Source organism: Numenius arquata, chromosome 3 (assembly GCF_964106895.1).
Source record: "Numenius arquata chromosome 3, bNumArq3.hap1.1, whole genome shotgun sequence".
Lineage (NCBI taxonomy): Eukaryota > Metazoa > Chordata > Aves > Charadriiformes > Scolopacidae > Numenius > Numenius arquata.
This window is the reverse complement of record NC_133578.1, coordinates 70,510,721-70,525,401: the sequence shown is the minus strand read 5'-3', so window position 1 is coordinate 70,525,401 and position 14,681 is coordinate 70,510,721. Positions and strand designations below refer to the sequence as shown.

Sequence of the window (14,681 nt, the reverse complement as noted above, 5' to 3'; positions counted from 1 at the left end):
TAAGCAAAGTTATTTTTCCATATTTTACACATTTTTACAATTTTTCATAAACTTAAATACTTTGCACATGACCAGTTAAGCCAGAATAAGTTGCTTTTTTACTATAGGCCATATCATGAGGTGAGAATATGGAGACAGCTGTGCATTTGCCCAATAACTATCTATATGAGAATGAGAATAACTTGTCAACATAACTACTTCTTTCACAAGGGAAGGAAAAATAAGAAACATGACTTGACCGATGTCATACAGTTAGTTTCAGAGACAGTTTCTCACTTAACGCTACCAGAATTTTTACAAAAAAAAATTAAAATACTAACAGGGATGAGGAACTTCTTGATTTCTTCCAATGCATGTCCCATTCTGGCATACGCTTCTGCTGGTGGAGCAAATACTTCAATTAAAACATGCAGGTCATCATTTAGGTGGAAGTACTTTGCCTCTCCACTTTTTCTCAACTCTTCCTCCTAGTAGATAAAAAAAACATTGGGAACTTTTCCACCTTAAACTCATTATAATGCAAGTGTTAAAGTTGCTTCAGAGGCACTTACACATACTGTTTATTCATGTTGAGATGTCAAGAACTGAAAAAAGTATAAAGTTACATACCTTCCTGATACACTTCAAATGAATCTTGTACCTAAAATTTCGGAATACTATCAGTTTGCTTATCACCAGTAAGTGACTAGTAACACCCAAAATAGGACCCATCAGTTTCTGTTCACATACAGAACTGCAGCACAAGGGAGAATGTTTCCAAGAGTTCTCAAGTGCACCAGTTTCATGTAGAAGACACTGAGAAATGTAAGTGAACTTAAAGCCTCTTTTCTCAAAAGTCTTTAGAAATAGGCTTGATCTAATATTCCACAAGAGCAAGATTATTTTGCCAATATTATTTCAATCTTAGTATTATTGCTCTGCTCTGATACTTCTCATTTGCTTTCCTGTTCTCACTAAGATTTCTACCCCATGAGTACATCCTTCAGAGAACATTGCTACTTGGACATCAACTAACAGCATATGAGACAAAGCAGGAGGACAAAAACCCAAGAGTTCGCTAGCTATTTCAGAAAAGAGTTTCTTTCTTTTATTCTGCTTCATCTAATCCACTTCAACATGACTGAAGAACTACAATTTCAATTTAGTGGAGCAGAGCTCAGCTCTCAAATACTTGCATTCAAAGTGTTCACAGACCTAAAGGACACTATTTGTTAGTCTCAGACAGGCTCCTCCCTTCCCATGTGTATCTGACAGGTGTATTCCAAGGGACTGAAACACCATTAGAAATAATTTCATTGCATTACCATATAACATTATTATATTCTTAACAGTTCCGCTAGTAAAAAAACAAAGCCCTAAGAATTCTCTCCTGCTCCTTATTGTATTTAGCAGGCGGGTAAGAACTTCAGGTAAGTACTTCATCCTTTAGATTACTAAAATTATAGTTTCAGTGATAGTTGAAGTCCACCCCCACATACACACTCCTTAATTATGCATTGAAGTCCAAAAGTGACAATCTGTTTCTGCGTCTCATAACATTCTTGTAATCATACTTTGTGTTTGACTATGGGGATGTTTAAAAAAAAAAATCAGCATAATCTGGTCAGCTCTTAGAGCATCCACAGCAAGAATATTAAGAGGCCAGAGTCAGCAGGATTAGACTTCATCAGCAAAACCATTATCTTGTCAACACAAACAATGGATCTTAGAAATAGGAAGTAACAAACACTACAGCTCTTGGGTATTTAGTTTTAACAGGAACTGTTTTTCACTTAAGTACTTCAAGTAGTTATTCAAGACCTATGAACTGTCATCTAGCACTGGACGATAGATGTTTTCATCAGTGGAGTTCCCCATGTACTGTTTTTTAGTACATACACATGCTATCAAGTACTCCCTGCCCCTTTTTTAAAGGGGAAAAAAAATCACTGTGCAGTTACACATGCAGAGAAATCAGAAAATTCACTTCTGTAGTTATCAACTTGCCTGGTAATAGCAGTAAGCAATAGAACAGTTACAATTTCATGTGCAGTGCCTGGTGAAAAAGGATTTTAACAGGACAAGGGGTAATGGTTTTAAATTAAAAGAGGGGAGATTTAGATGAGGTAGAAGGGAAAAGCCAGTGTTTGTTTGTTTTGTTTTTTTTTTTTTTACAATGGGAGTGGTACAACACTGGCCCAGGTTGCCCAGAGAGGTGATAGATGCAGTTTAGACTAGCATCTCAAACCAAATGTGAACAATTCATAACTATAAATAAAATGTGAACAATTACTTCATTACCAAATGAAACAAGAGAGTTCAAATGATTCAAATAGAAACCTTTAAGACTCTTCCCCAGGATTCTGACTCAGGTTAGGATCCGAACTTTTCAGCTTGAGCTTCTGATTTTAATAAAAAAATTTTTATACTGCAGAGCCATTAGAAAAAAAAACTCAAGGGCCTTCATACTCCATAACACATGTTGTTTTGATATAGAAACATGTAATATAGCAACAGAAGAATGTCAGTTTGACACAATCTACAATAACTGAGGAAGTTCACCAAGTGTCATTTTAATCAATTTGGAGACTTTTTCATTCTACCTTAGAGCAAGTTTAGTTTGTATTTTTGTTTTTCTGGTTGAATTGTCATATTTCCTCTTAAAGTTATTAGCAATTTTTGCATAACTAATTGTGTAAACTTGCATTATCTGTATTATGTATTACATTAACAGCTTCCATTCAAAAAAATCCCTCTCATCTTCAAGCCTTTATGTATTACATAAATATAAATTATGTTTATACAAGATACATAGAATAAAAATATTTCCAAGAAGGAATTAAAAGGAAGAGTTAGCTCTTAAGTTGCACAGAACAGAAATGTCTGAGCTCTCATCAAGTTCTTGATAATTACTCTATAAACCACATTGCATTTATATTTTAATGATGGAGAAATATCCTGAAAAATATGTAGTTTATGAAATTCAGTAGCCAGCCCTTTAAGTCACTTTTCCATATGAATGTCATTATCAGTCTTTACAGCACACAATATTTTGAAGTTTCAGACTATATAACCACAGAAGTATTTCACTGGAGGCCTATAAAACATGGTACCCTACAGGCAAGAATTATGTTCAGTGTTTTGATTTGTATCAGTAGGAATGCTCCAAATAAAAAATGCAGCTTACCAGACAGGTCACATTATTACTGAGAGAGTGGTGAGACACTGGAACAGGTTGCCCAGGGAAGTTGTGGATGCCCCATCCCTGGAAGTGTTCAAGGCCAGGCTGGATGGGGCTTTGAGAAGCCTGGTCTAGTGGGAGGGGCTGGAACTAGATGATCTTTAAGGTCCCTTCCAAACCAAACTATTCTATGACTCTAAAATAAATGTTATTTTTTGTAAAAATGTTTGGATTTCTCTCAAAGTCAGGTTCCTTCAAAAGTGAGAACAGTGGCATGTTCACTTGGGCATTACTCATTACGAACTGTGCAAGATCAATCTAGAACACGCCTCCAGTAATGCTCCACTGACATCCACAAGGACCATAGCTGGAGGGCCTAAGTACAACTCATGGTTGCCTCAAAATACTTACCGTGAGAACAGACTCCTCAGGAAAGAGACTCCATCGGAATCTAACCAACACAAGGGTATCCTACGCTTTTTATTTGCTCCCCAATTTTTGTCACAGGGTTTGTTCACCTCCCCAAAGATTTTAGGAAAGTTAAAAAATCCAGGTGTTAAAACACTCTAGAAGCATACTAAGGTCTTACCTTTGTCTTGTCCCTCATAGAACCTTTTCCCAAAATAGACATTTTTGTCAGTGTTTCTTCCTGTAAGCGCTTTAGAGAATTGCCACGTGGACCCAAAAGTTTTCCCACAAAGTTGAACTGCAAGAAAACAAAAGTCATTAAGCTCATTGGTTTTTTTTAAACATAAATGAACAAGTGGAATATTTTGCTGAAGCAACTTTTTGTTCTAGGTGCAAACAAGTATTAGATCATAAACTACAGCCATTAAGTACAAACACGTAGGACAGTAGACAGCACATCAGTGGCTCCACCAGGTGCCAACAGAAACACAGATGTATCTGAACTCAAAGAACTCAAATAGCATAAAGAGAATTTTCTGTTTATCACATAACACTGAGAACAGATGTGTTCAAACTGCAATTCAGTTCTCAGCAATTGTTACCAGGTACATAAAACCATAAAAAAAAACAAAGCTGGCAGCAATCTCAGATAGAATACTAACCAAAGTTCTGAGGACAAAGAAAATATCTTAATTGTCTTATCCTCCCCTGAAGATTTATGAATACAGCAACCCATACAAACCAACCAAAGTTCCGAAGAAAAAAATATTTAATTGCCTTATCCTCCCTTGAAGATTTATGAAGCAATACAGCAACCCATACAATATACCCAAAACTAAAAACACAAACAAACAGGGAATAAAAATCCAGAGAACATAAGCATTTAAATCCAGTCCCAAACCAGAATCAACACTCAAGATCTTCTCAACTGCCAGTCAACCCCCATTATCACTGAAGTTTACCAAAATGAGTTGGGGTTCCTTACCATAGCATTACCCCACTGAGATAACTAGAGAGAAGAAAGTGCTGAGCCACAAAAATAAAGACAAGGAAAATCCAACCATTTCCATTTACAGAAAACAACAAAACATACAGCCGGTGCTTTTTCAGCCCAGAAGGTGCTTCAGAGGGAAAAGTAGACTAAAGAAAACAAGCATTAAAGATATTCATAAAAGGACAAAGGAGAATCTGCCTATTGTCATTTCAAGGACACAAAGTTGGACTTAGAGCCAGGATGTGCAGAGAATGTGGTTTTGGTTTTATTTCTCACTGTCCTACTGTTACAGTTAATTGGCAATAAATGAATGCTCTAACATGCTCTGGGCAATCCAGTCTAGTTGGACTAGATGATCTTTATGGTCCCTTCCAACTCTAAAAATTCCATGAAATTCAGTGAATCTTCCCCAAATTGAGTCTGTTTGGCCTGTGATTAATTGCTGACTGATCTCCCTGTTTCTATCTCATTTCTCTTATTTTAAAGGCAAATATTTTAATGTTTCATTTATTTAAAACTTGACCTACAAGTGACTTCAACTTGACTTCAGTACCACCAAAAGTTGTCGTCTTCTCAAACCAAACTCTCCAGCATTGAAGCTAAACATTATGGTAGCTATACAAGCAGCTGCACAAACAACACGTTCAGACAACACACTTAATGTACATGAAAACATATTAGCTGTATCCTGAGATTCACTGAACTGTTCTTTCCTGTGCACTGACGCTCCAAATATTAGATTTGACAAGTCTGAAGCATGAGAAACCATGCTGCAAGTCTGAAATTCTGCTGATTAGAAAGCCCATACTTCTAGATATCTAGACACAGTTAAGGTTACTAAAAAATGGCTTACAATGCAGCCCCAAAGCCTTTTTGCTCCAACATAAAGCTAAAAAGCTTTGGAATATTTCAGTTGATTATTCCATAAATAAAACCCATTTATGATATTGAATGAATCCTTCCAGGTGATTTACTTTGAACAGGCACTGATTTTGTTTGAACTACTGTTTTGTTTCCCTTTTATATCAAATTGGAAACACCTGATCAGCAAAAGCTTTGACATATTTCATAAAGATACAGAAACACTCAAAAAGTTATCAACCACTAAGTTTACTAACAATTTTTATACACTTTATCCTCAGTAATCAAGGAGTGAGGACTCAAACCTAAAGTTACAAAAATCGCCACACAGTGAGGCACAAGTTTTTGTTGCAAAATTAAGAAATCTAGCACATCTGCAGGCAAACTTAAAGCAGACAAACTTGGCAGATCCAAGCTAGCTCTTACACAAGACAGCTGATATACCAGTTCCATGGGCACTTCCCACACATCACATTCCTAAAGTTCATTTGCCCAAGAACAAAAGCCAAATTCAGGTCTAGTATCAAACTCAAGCTTACAAACCATCTGAATTAGAGGCACTGGAGGGTAACCAAGAGACATCTGTGCAGCTCCATATAAGCCAGATCAGTGATCCTCACTAGCTCTGGCTCAGAATCAGACATGCAAACTGCCCTCTTCACTCACCCTTCTCCCTAGTACAGTACAACCATATCCAAACTGCCATAAATACCCAAAACTGTCCTGAAGTTCACTAGCTTCAGTTTTACATTGTATTAGAGCAGTCTTGCTGCCTTCCAGCACAAGCTGGGCTAGAAGCTATTGCCATGTTCACAGTTCTAGAAAACAGCTGAACTCTGAAGAGCTGGCCACGAATGTTATTCTACCCTGGATAGATCACTTTTGTTAAATCAAGGATTGTCTATACATTAAGATAGCTTTCCATGTCCTAGGTAAGGATTGGGATCATATTGATGATGGTATAAAAACAGAAAATAAAGTCCCCCACTCAAAGTTGCTTCCAGACCAACTCTGAAGGATATGCCAAATATGGTACCTCAAAGTTACAGCAAAGCATTTAAGGTATCTTTGTAAAAACAGCATCAAGATTCAGATTAACAAACCTGGGAGGAGACAATTGAAGAATCATAGAATCATAGAATGGCTAGAGTTGGAAAGGACCTTAAAGATCATCTAGTTCCAACCCCCCTGCCATGGGCAGGGACACCTCCCACTAGACCAGGTTGCTTAAAGCCCCATCCAGCCTGGCCTTGAACACTTCCAGGGATGGGGCATCCACAACTTCCCTGGGCAACCTGTTCCAGTGCCTCACCACCCTCACTGTAAAGAATTTCTTCCTTATATCTAATCTAAATCTCTTCTCTTCCAATTTAAAACCATTGCCCCTTGTCCTGTCACCACTCTTCCTGACAAAGAGTCCCTCTTCAGCTCTTCTGTAGGCTCCCTTCAGGTATTGATAGGCTGTTATAAGGTCTCCCCGGAGCCTTCTCTTCTCCAGGCTGAACAACCCCAGCTCTCTCAGTCTGTCTTCATAGGAGAGGTGCTCCATCCCTCTGATCATCCTCGTGGCCCTCCGCTGGACCCGTTCCAACAGGTCCATGTCCTTTCTGTGTTGAGGACTCCAAAGCTGGACACAGTACTCCAGGAGGGGTCTCACGAGCGCAGAGTAGAGGGGCAAAAAAAAAATTGTTACCCCAGCTACAGTTCTAGCCAAATAACACTACAGTTGTGATAAATTATACCATCTGTAGTCTTACATCATTACAAAGTATTACCAGGTATACATTAGTTTGAGCAAAAGGATACAAGATTTAAGTGGTGTTCTTATTTCCTAAAACCTCCGATCACTGCAAACACAACCCCCCATATCAACACCTTCTGTTTACTTTGTGGTTAAAAGATCCACCACAAAGCACAACAGCCCCTTCTCAAGTTCCTCAGATATGGGATTCTACCCCTTGGCCACGGGGTCTACAAACCCACAGATACTGGTTAACTACAATGAAAGCATCTATTTGTTTTCCTTTCACAGATTGAACTGCTGTATAACTACAGAATCTCAAGTTAAAGATATATATTTAACAGAAAAAATATAGAAACAAAAAAATCAATAATCAGGTTTTCGCTTGAAAATTGTTTCTTCTCTAGATATTCATAAGTCCTCATTTTAAGAAGCATTTTTGCAGATACAGTACAATGAAGATTACAGACATCACTTCTTAACAGTTATTTCTTCAGAAATTCCAAATCAAAATGTGACTTTAACAGTTATCTAGAGATTTATTTCCTTACTAGATCACTGCATGAAACTATTCCCTGAAAACAGTTCTGGAGAAGACACAGCTACAGAAGTGACACAATTGAGTATACACTTTTTTAAGCATTTAATCTACTACATGAATTTCAGCAAAAAAGGAATTAATGCCAATGCTACAGCATTTTTAAATACATATATTACAGAATGGGGGATATAATAGAAAAAGTAATCCTTGCTGATCCCCACCAAGACAAGTCCGCTGGGAATGGTTCATCCAGCTTAAAATACTTAGTGAAAGTATAAACACTTGACCAAATGCTTTCCTGTAAAGCTTGAAGCAAGCCATTGCCATTAAAGCCATAGAAAGCTTTCTTGGCACGTTAGTTTGCTTTTTAGCTTTCATTAGAAGAAAAAAATACTTAAGACTCAGAGCATTTTCGCTTACAATGACCTGAAACAGGAAAGTTTCAAGATTTTTCTTACAAATTTCAAGAAAAAGAGGTTTCTATAGAAAGGTAAATACTTCAAGCATCTACTCTCTCCTTCACACAACACAGTAATAGGTCTTTAAACATCACCTATGACACTTATGGTTACACAACCTCATTTTCCAGTTCTGCTAAGAAATCCTTAGAACTAAGCTATTACGAAAAACTGTTTTCTAGTCATGTGTTTAAAATATTACTCTCTCCATGACTTTACATAACAACTGCAGATATATTGTATATGACAATGACATTTTAAAATAGGTATTTTCACTTTAAATGTTGAGCTAGAAGACTTAAATGGATACCAGCTCCATAAGTCAGTAACTTGAGAATATATATTTAAAGTATCACCTCAGGGAAGACAACACAGACCTTTTCTTACAAACTTCTGCAATTTACCCAGTATTTAAGTGTAGTTCTATGAATAATTTCTGAAATGGTAGCCTGTGACAAAACGGAAATAATTGTTCCTATAGTTTTGATCCTTCTCATGGAAAACCATCATCATTTCATTTGTCACCCATGACAGCTATTTTTCCTTCAAATTCAGAACACTTAAATTCACTAAGCTGTCAAAGCAAAACCAGATTTCTGAGACTAAACTACTTCACAATGCATATTAATTAAATGTGTGGGAGGGGGATAACACCCTCATGCCTCACTCACACGTATCTAAGCTATGAAACGCCTTTCACACATGCTGGTATTTCACAGCAACATCACTGAAGGGACTATCCGGATCTATCCTCAGACAACCACATCATGACCTGCTCACTTCTTCTGCCTTTAAGCCTGTGCAAGGTTGAAGATCGTTTTCAAGCATGAAATGCAACAGAAGTACAGATTTAGAGGTCACATTTCCACACTTGACCTGAAGTCAGTTGAGGTATTCACCTGATCAAATAGCAAGGTGTATTAAATCACCTTGAACTCCATCACCTGACAAGATCTCATGCCACTAACTGCAGTTTAGACATCCAGCATCCACATGGACTCCTACATATAATATACATAACTTGTTTTAGAACTGAATCCTACCTCAAGAAGTTGGCCCTTTTCCTACAAGGTTGCATAAAAGCCCTAAGCCCTTTAAATCCTTGCTTGTAGCACATCCCAGTTACAATAGGATTGTAGACAGCATTACCAAAGCTTATTCAAGCCTCACCTAAATACCTCAGATTAATTTACATCACAACAATTCAGACATTTCCAAGGAATGTCTTGTAACAGAGTAAGACCAACCTGAAAAATTCATAACAAGATTGTATACAATCAGGTTTTAAAAAGACTTGACTACGCTTGCAATCTACAGCAGAGCTTCCATAAGGTTTTGTCTGTCACCATATCAAGACATTAAGGTATTTAATGTGTACAAGAGTCTGTAAAGAACACAGATGAAGAAATTAATTCAAATGCATAACCAGCCTCAAGCAGAAACTGAACATAGTCCCAGAAGTTATCTTGACAAATTATCTCATAAAGCAGACAAAGTTCAGGTCCCCTTCATTAGTCTATCACCTTCTATCAAGGTCCAGACATGAAAACAACATTTAGGCCAACCATCTCTAGCACAGGATACTACATCTGTTAACACTGCCAAGGTCTAAGCAATACAAAAGGTCCCAGCTAAAGTATATAAATATATAGCACTGCAAAAGCATCCAAGAGCTGTTAGATAGGAGGCAAGTTGAGCACATCACCACAAACTCAACTGTTTGCACACCAAGCAGAAGACCAAAACTTGTAAGGTTTTCTCAGGGAGAACAGATGCCCAAAAAAGTGAGATACCTACTTTTGAATCTGAGATCTACCAGATTTTTTCCAATAGAAACCCAGCTGCTTTGAACTTCAGCTTAATAGCTTTCTGCTGCAGTTAACCTGTCACCTTCCAGGGCTATCAGAGGTAAATGAGGCTGAATTTGCCCAGGACCCAGCTCTGAGCCTGTGAGAATATATCTGACAGGACAGGTAATGTGAGCAGGCATCACAACACCAAGCTGAGCAGATCAGAGCTAGGGCTGCCTGACCCGTGCTGAGGATGTTATGATTTATTCAAGGAGTCAGAGTTAGAGAAGTTTTAAAAAGAGGGAAAGAGCAATGAAATACTTAAAGGAAACTCAGTTAACCCTGTGTGAGGTCTAGTAAGCTGTCTGAAGGGGGATAGTGTGCTGATGGACTGTTTTGGTCCAGAGATATCATTTAGCACAAAAAAAATTATTATTGATATTTCATTAATCCTATCTGTTTACCTAAGCAGTCTGTTTTGCTTGCTGGAGGCATCACTGACAAATATAAACAAAATAGTTTCTGCCAGCAAAATCACTTATTTGTAGTTAGTTTCATTTTCAGGTATTAAACCCTGTTAAGGATTTAATAACTTTAACTTGCTGTTTTGATCCTATTTAAAAGTAGGATTATTTATTTGGGTGCACTATTCTATTCATAAAGTTGAAACAAACTTATTTTCACCTCACCACTTTCTCGATATCTAAGTTTTCCAGATATGAAAACATTTAACCCAGACCGGTACCACAATGCTAGTTTGGAAAATTTATTATTGTAGTGACTTGGTCAGCATCAAACAGCACATTCTCAGTTCACTAACACCAAAAAAGACTACACCTCCTCAAAGACTGAAGGTATCTTTTCGTTCTTTTTGACACCGAAGGTATCTTGCACTATCCCTAACAGCATTACTGTGGACTGCAGATGTACAGGAACAGATGCCAGCTTGAACTGCTCTAAATTCAATATTCACATACAGAAGAGCTTTTTGCACAGATTTCATAGGTATTTATTAATTCTTAAGTTTCATTCTCTTGAAGCATTTGTCACCAATCCTGAACAGGAGAAAGGAAAAAATTGCTCATAAATCAGAACCAAATCTTGTAACCATTCTTTTGAGGAACTATCGCTTGGCACCTTCTACAAGTGACACATTTGCACTAATACTAACACCTCTTGTAGCCCAAAGGGTCTAGAAAATTGCATACATGCGCAGAAAAAATGGCATAGAGGCATAAAGCATTTACGTGAAGTAGTATTTGATGTTTATAAGCACCACATAATATCTTCTGCTTAAATTCTGCAGAATCTGAATATACAATGCATGCACTGTAAATACAGCTCAGAAACCACGATGGTAGGAATGATTTCATATCTACCCCAAAAGACTTGACAAAGCACCCCTAATTTCTGACCCCTCCTCTGAACACACCTAACGGGAAGACAATTATTCTTTAGAGCAAACATTAGGATGCAAAGAGACTTCGTTCCCCTGCGGACAGGCATTCAAAATTCATGTCACTCGCTGCAGGCTGCAGTGTGCCAGAATAAGGCTCTGTTTGCCACGTTGAAGCTATGTCACTTTATACAATGTGTTTAGATTTATTAGATCTCAGAAATAAAACCTAGTAAACAAGTGATACTAAACTGCTGTGACTGGTTGTGGTTTAGGGTGGGTGTTTTTCAGAGAAGTTTAGGAGTACCTGTCATAAGTCTGAGTTCATGCTCACCTCCCAGACTATTCCTATACAGTAAGGAATTTTAATTCCTTTTGACTATATGGAATCTAATGAATAAGTTGAAAAATAAATACCCATCTATGTAATAAAATGGATATTCCCAAGAAAAACTGACACACACCCTATATTGGGGTAAGAATATTGTTAAACAGGAAATAAACTTCAAATTTTATTTGCTCTCTCAAAAGGGGGGGGTTGTGTGAGCAGAGATACCAGTATTCTGCTTTCTGTGGAAAAAGTCTTAGTGGAGCCCTAGGAACTCACACAGCATGTGTACCCTGCACAGCAGTTGTACTGTGCCCCCTGGATCCCGGTGGTCTAAACACAGTTACATCAAAGCTCTACCTGGATATAAATGCAGGTTCCTTTCCATAGCACGTACCAGGCTTTATTTCAGCTCAGACAGTCGAAGTTTCTGCGGACCAGAATTACTGAGCACACAGCAGAGTAAACATGCCCATTCAAAAGATGGCAAGGGCTTTCCTACTAGCTATCCTATATAAGTAACTTCAGTGTTTACCTCTTTAAAGGAAGTCGACACTATGTAAAGAAGCAGAAGCTTCTTTCAAAAGGCACTGTTTCCCTTTTTAATATCCATTTTTCTTCTCTTCCCCTTGAGCTCAGGTATCTATGACAACATATATACGAAAACCATTCTAATTACAAAAATTGACCATGTAAGCTTCTCCTATCCTTTACCTTCCCAACTTTATGTTTCTGTATGTCTGTATATAAGCCATCTTTATGACTGGGAAGAGCTAAGTCACAGTTCCCAGTATATGCCCACATATAAGTGGTATGCAATCTGGAATTCATAAAAGCAGTATTTCATGAAACTTTGAATAGCAGTAAAGCAATCCCTGCAAGTCACTCAGCATAGTCTGAGGAAGACACTGATAACATGGAAAAATATTTAGAAAGTCTTTCTAAAGAAATGGAGGAAGGAATAAAGAAATTCCTTTCCTCCACGGGCAGAAACAGAAGCAGTCTTCAAATGTCTTGTAGGAAGACAAAGTCATTTCAAACAAGTAAGAATGGTAATCTGATTTTTATAACATTAACCTTAAAACCTAAAAAGGGACTAAAAATAAAGTTCCACAGCCTATTGAATGTTGGATAAATGCTTTCAGGTAGCAATATTTTAGTGCAGGATAATACTTGGCAGTAAAGTAGTGATAAGAAAACAAAACATCCTAGTGGACAGAATAAACGTATAATTTAGAAGTGCAGATTTAACTAATTCAGGACTAATAATGGCTGAAACTTAAGAGGATAAGGAGAAGTTTACACAGTGAGTTCCTTTAATGGTGCATTTTAAATTGCTCTTCTACCTACAATAAGTTTCAAAAGCTGGACATCAGAGTCAACTTAAAAGTATTTAATTCCCTTCACTATTCTGAAGAGGATCCCAGTATCCTGAAAATATGATAAATTTATCATTCATTCCCAACATAACATTTTTTCATGTGACCAACACCACTTTCCTGCACATTTATTCCAAAACCAACCATTCCTACCTTAGAGCTTCTTTAGAACAGACTGCAGAACAGCAATAGTAGAGATTGTTAATACTGTTTTCAACGTAACAGTTAAAAAACTAGTTAAGCTATTAGTGGAGTATCTTTTATAAACACTTAGATTTATCACATATGAAAACTGTGCTTACCTTAGGGAATTGTTTTACTGGAATCAAAACTTTTTGTCCCAACTTCATATTTTTATTGATGACTACATCAATATACTTTTCTTCTTCCTTTCCTTCACCTTTTTGGAATTTTTCAATTTCTGTTAAAGGAAAAAAGTTAGTTATTTTCTCAGTTTAATACAACAGCCTAAAAGTTGAGAATCTTCAAAGGCAGTATAAACTAAAACCTTTAAAATTAATACTGTATGGCATAATACATATGGCATAATGTTTAATAAATACCTATAATTAGTTACATAGGTCAATGGGGTAAGCCATGTTTTACTTTTTCAGGCTACTTTAATATTCACATCAGCACCTTGAATTAGCATTGCACACATTTAAAATACTGTTAACTTAATACTTAAGATACATTTACATTTTATATGGCTTAAGCAGGAAATACACTTAGATACCTCTGTTTATTTTTAAATTAAAAAACTTAAAGCATAGTTTAACACTTGTTTATAGTATAGAAGGATAAAATAATCAAAGTACAGTTTTATTGGTAGTTGTCCACAGTGTACTTATAAGCAAGTGTCAAATCAGTCTATCAAAATTTCAGGAGTGCAACTGAGGCACAAAGCTCATACCCAAAAATCTGAGACTTGTGCTATACCAATGACAACAGAATTAGGAAAGATATTTAGAAGCTCAAACCCAGGCTGCATGACCCTACTCTTTCCAGAGCTACACACAAAATCGATTCTTGATTTAATTCTCTCCAGGTTTTGACTCTCCAGCGTGCTAATGAAAAATTGCAGATTTTGTTTCATTGGTGGGGAAACACAAGGAGCACACAGGGACACTAAAAATGAAGCACTGCCTGAAGTCTTTGCTGGACTGGAGCCCAGCATGCTGTGAGTTGCAGTGTTAAACATGTTAGCACAGGACATGCCAAAATGCAAGCAATTTCATAAGTGCAAGCAAAGCTCCTCTATGGACATCTAGCATTTGTCCTTCCAAATCTCCAAATATATTGTTAGTTTTTCACAGTAAGAAACATCCTTCTACTGTACTTAACCAGTAGAAGTTATGGCATTTATCAAGACCTTAAAGTTTCTTTAGTGGGAATGTGATGTTACGCCAACATGAGACTAACAAAAACCTTTGAGTGCAAAAAAACCAATGAATGAGAAAGGTACACTTTAGGTACACTTTCAAAGAAAATTTACTTTGAAATTACTTCCAGTGAAAAACAGTAGTAAATTAACACATCTCTTGCAACTGCAAAAATCCACACATCATTAGCAGCTTTGTTTAATGAACACCAGTCCATTCCCGCTTCCCACAAAAATGAAGATA

General features: G+C 37.0%; 1 protein-coding gene across 2 annotated transcripts in view; it reads right to left on the bottom strand.

The window, feature by feature from the left end:
• The window catches only part of KHDRBS3 (KH RNA binding domain containing, signal transduction associated 3), an 87,072-nt gene that overhangs the window by 49,917 nt on the left and 22,474 nt on the right, over window positions 1-14,681 (bottom strand). For both annotated transcript variants that reach the window (XM_074145272.1, XM_074145271.1), the window contains exons 2-4: window positions 13,359-13,477; window positions 3,750-3,866; window positions 321-467 (exon numbers count right to left, since the gene is read on the bottom strand). In XM_074145272.1, coding sequence (XP_074001373.1) covers window positions 321-467; window positions 3,750-3,866; window positions 13,359-13,477 — 383 coding nt within the window. The remainder of the gene's footprint in view (window positions 1-320; window positions 468-3,749; window positions 3,867-13,358; window positions 13,478-14,681) is intronic.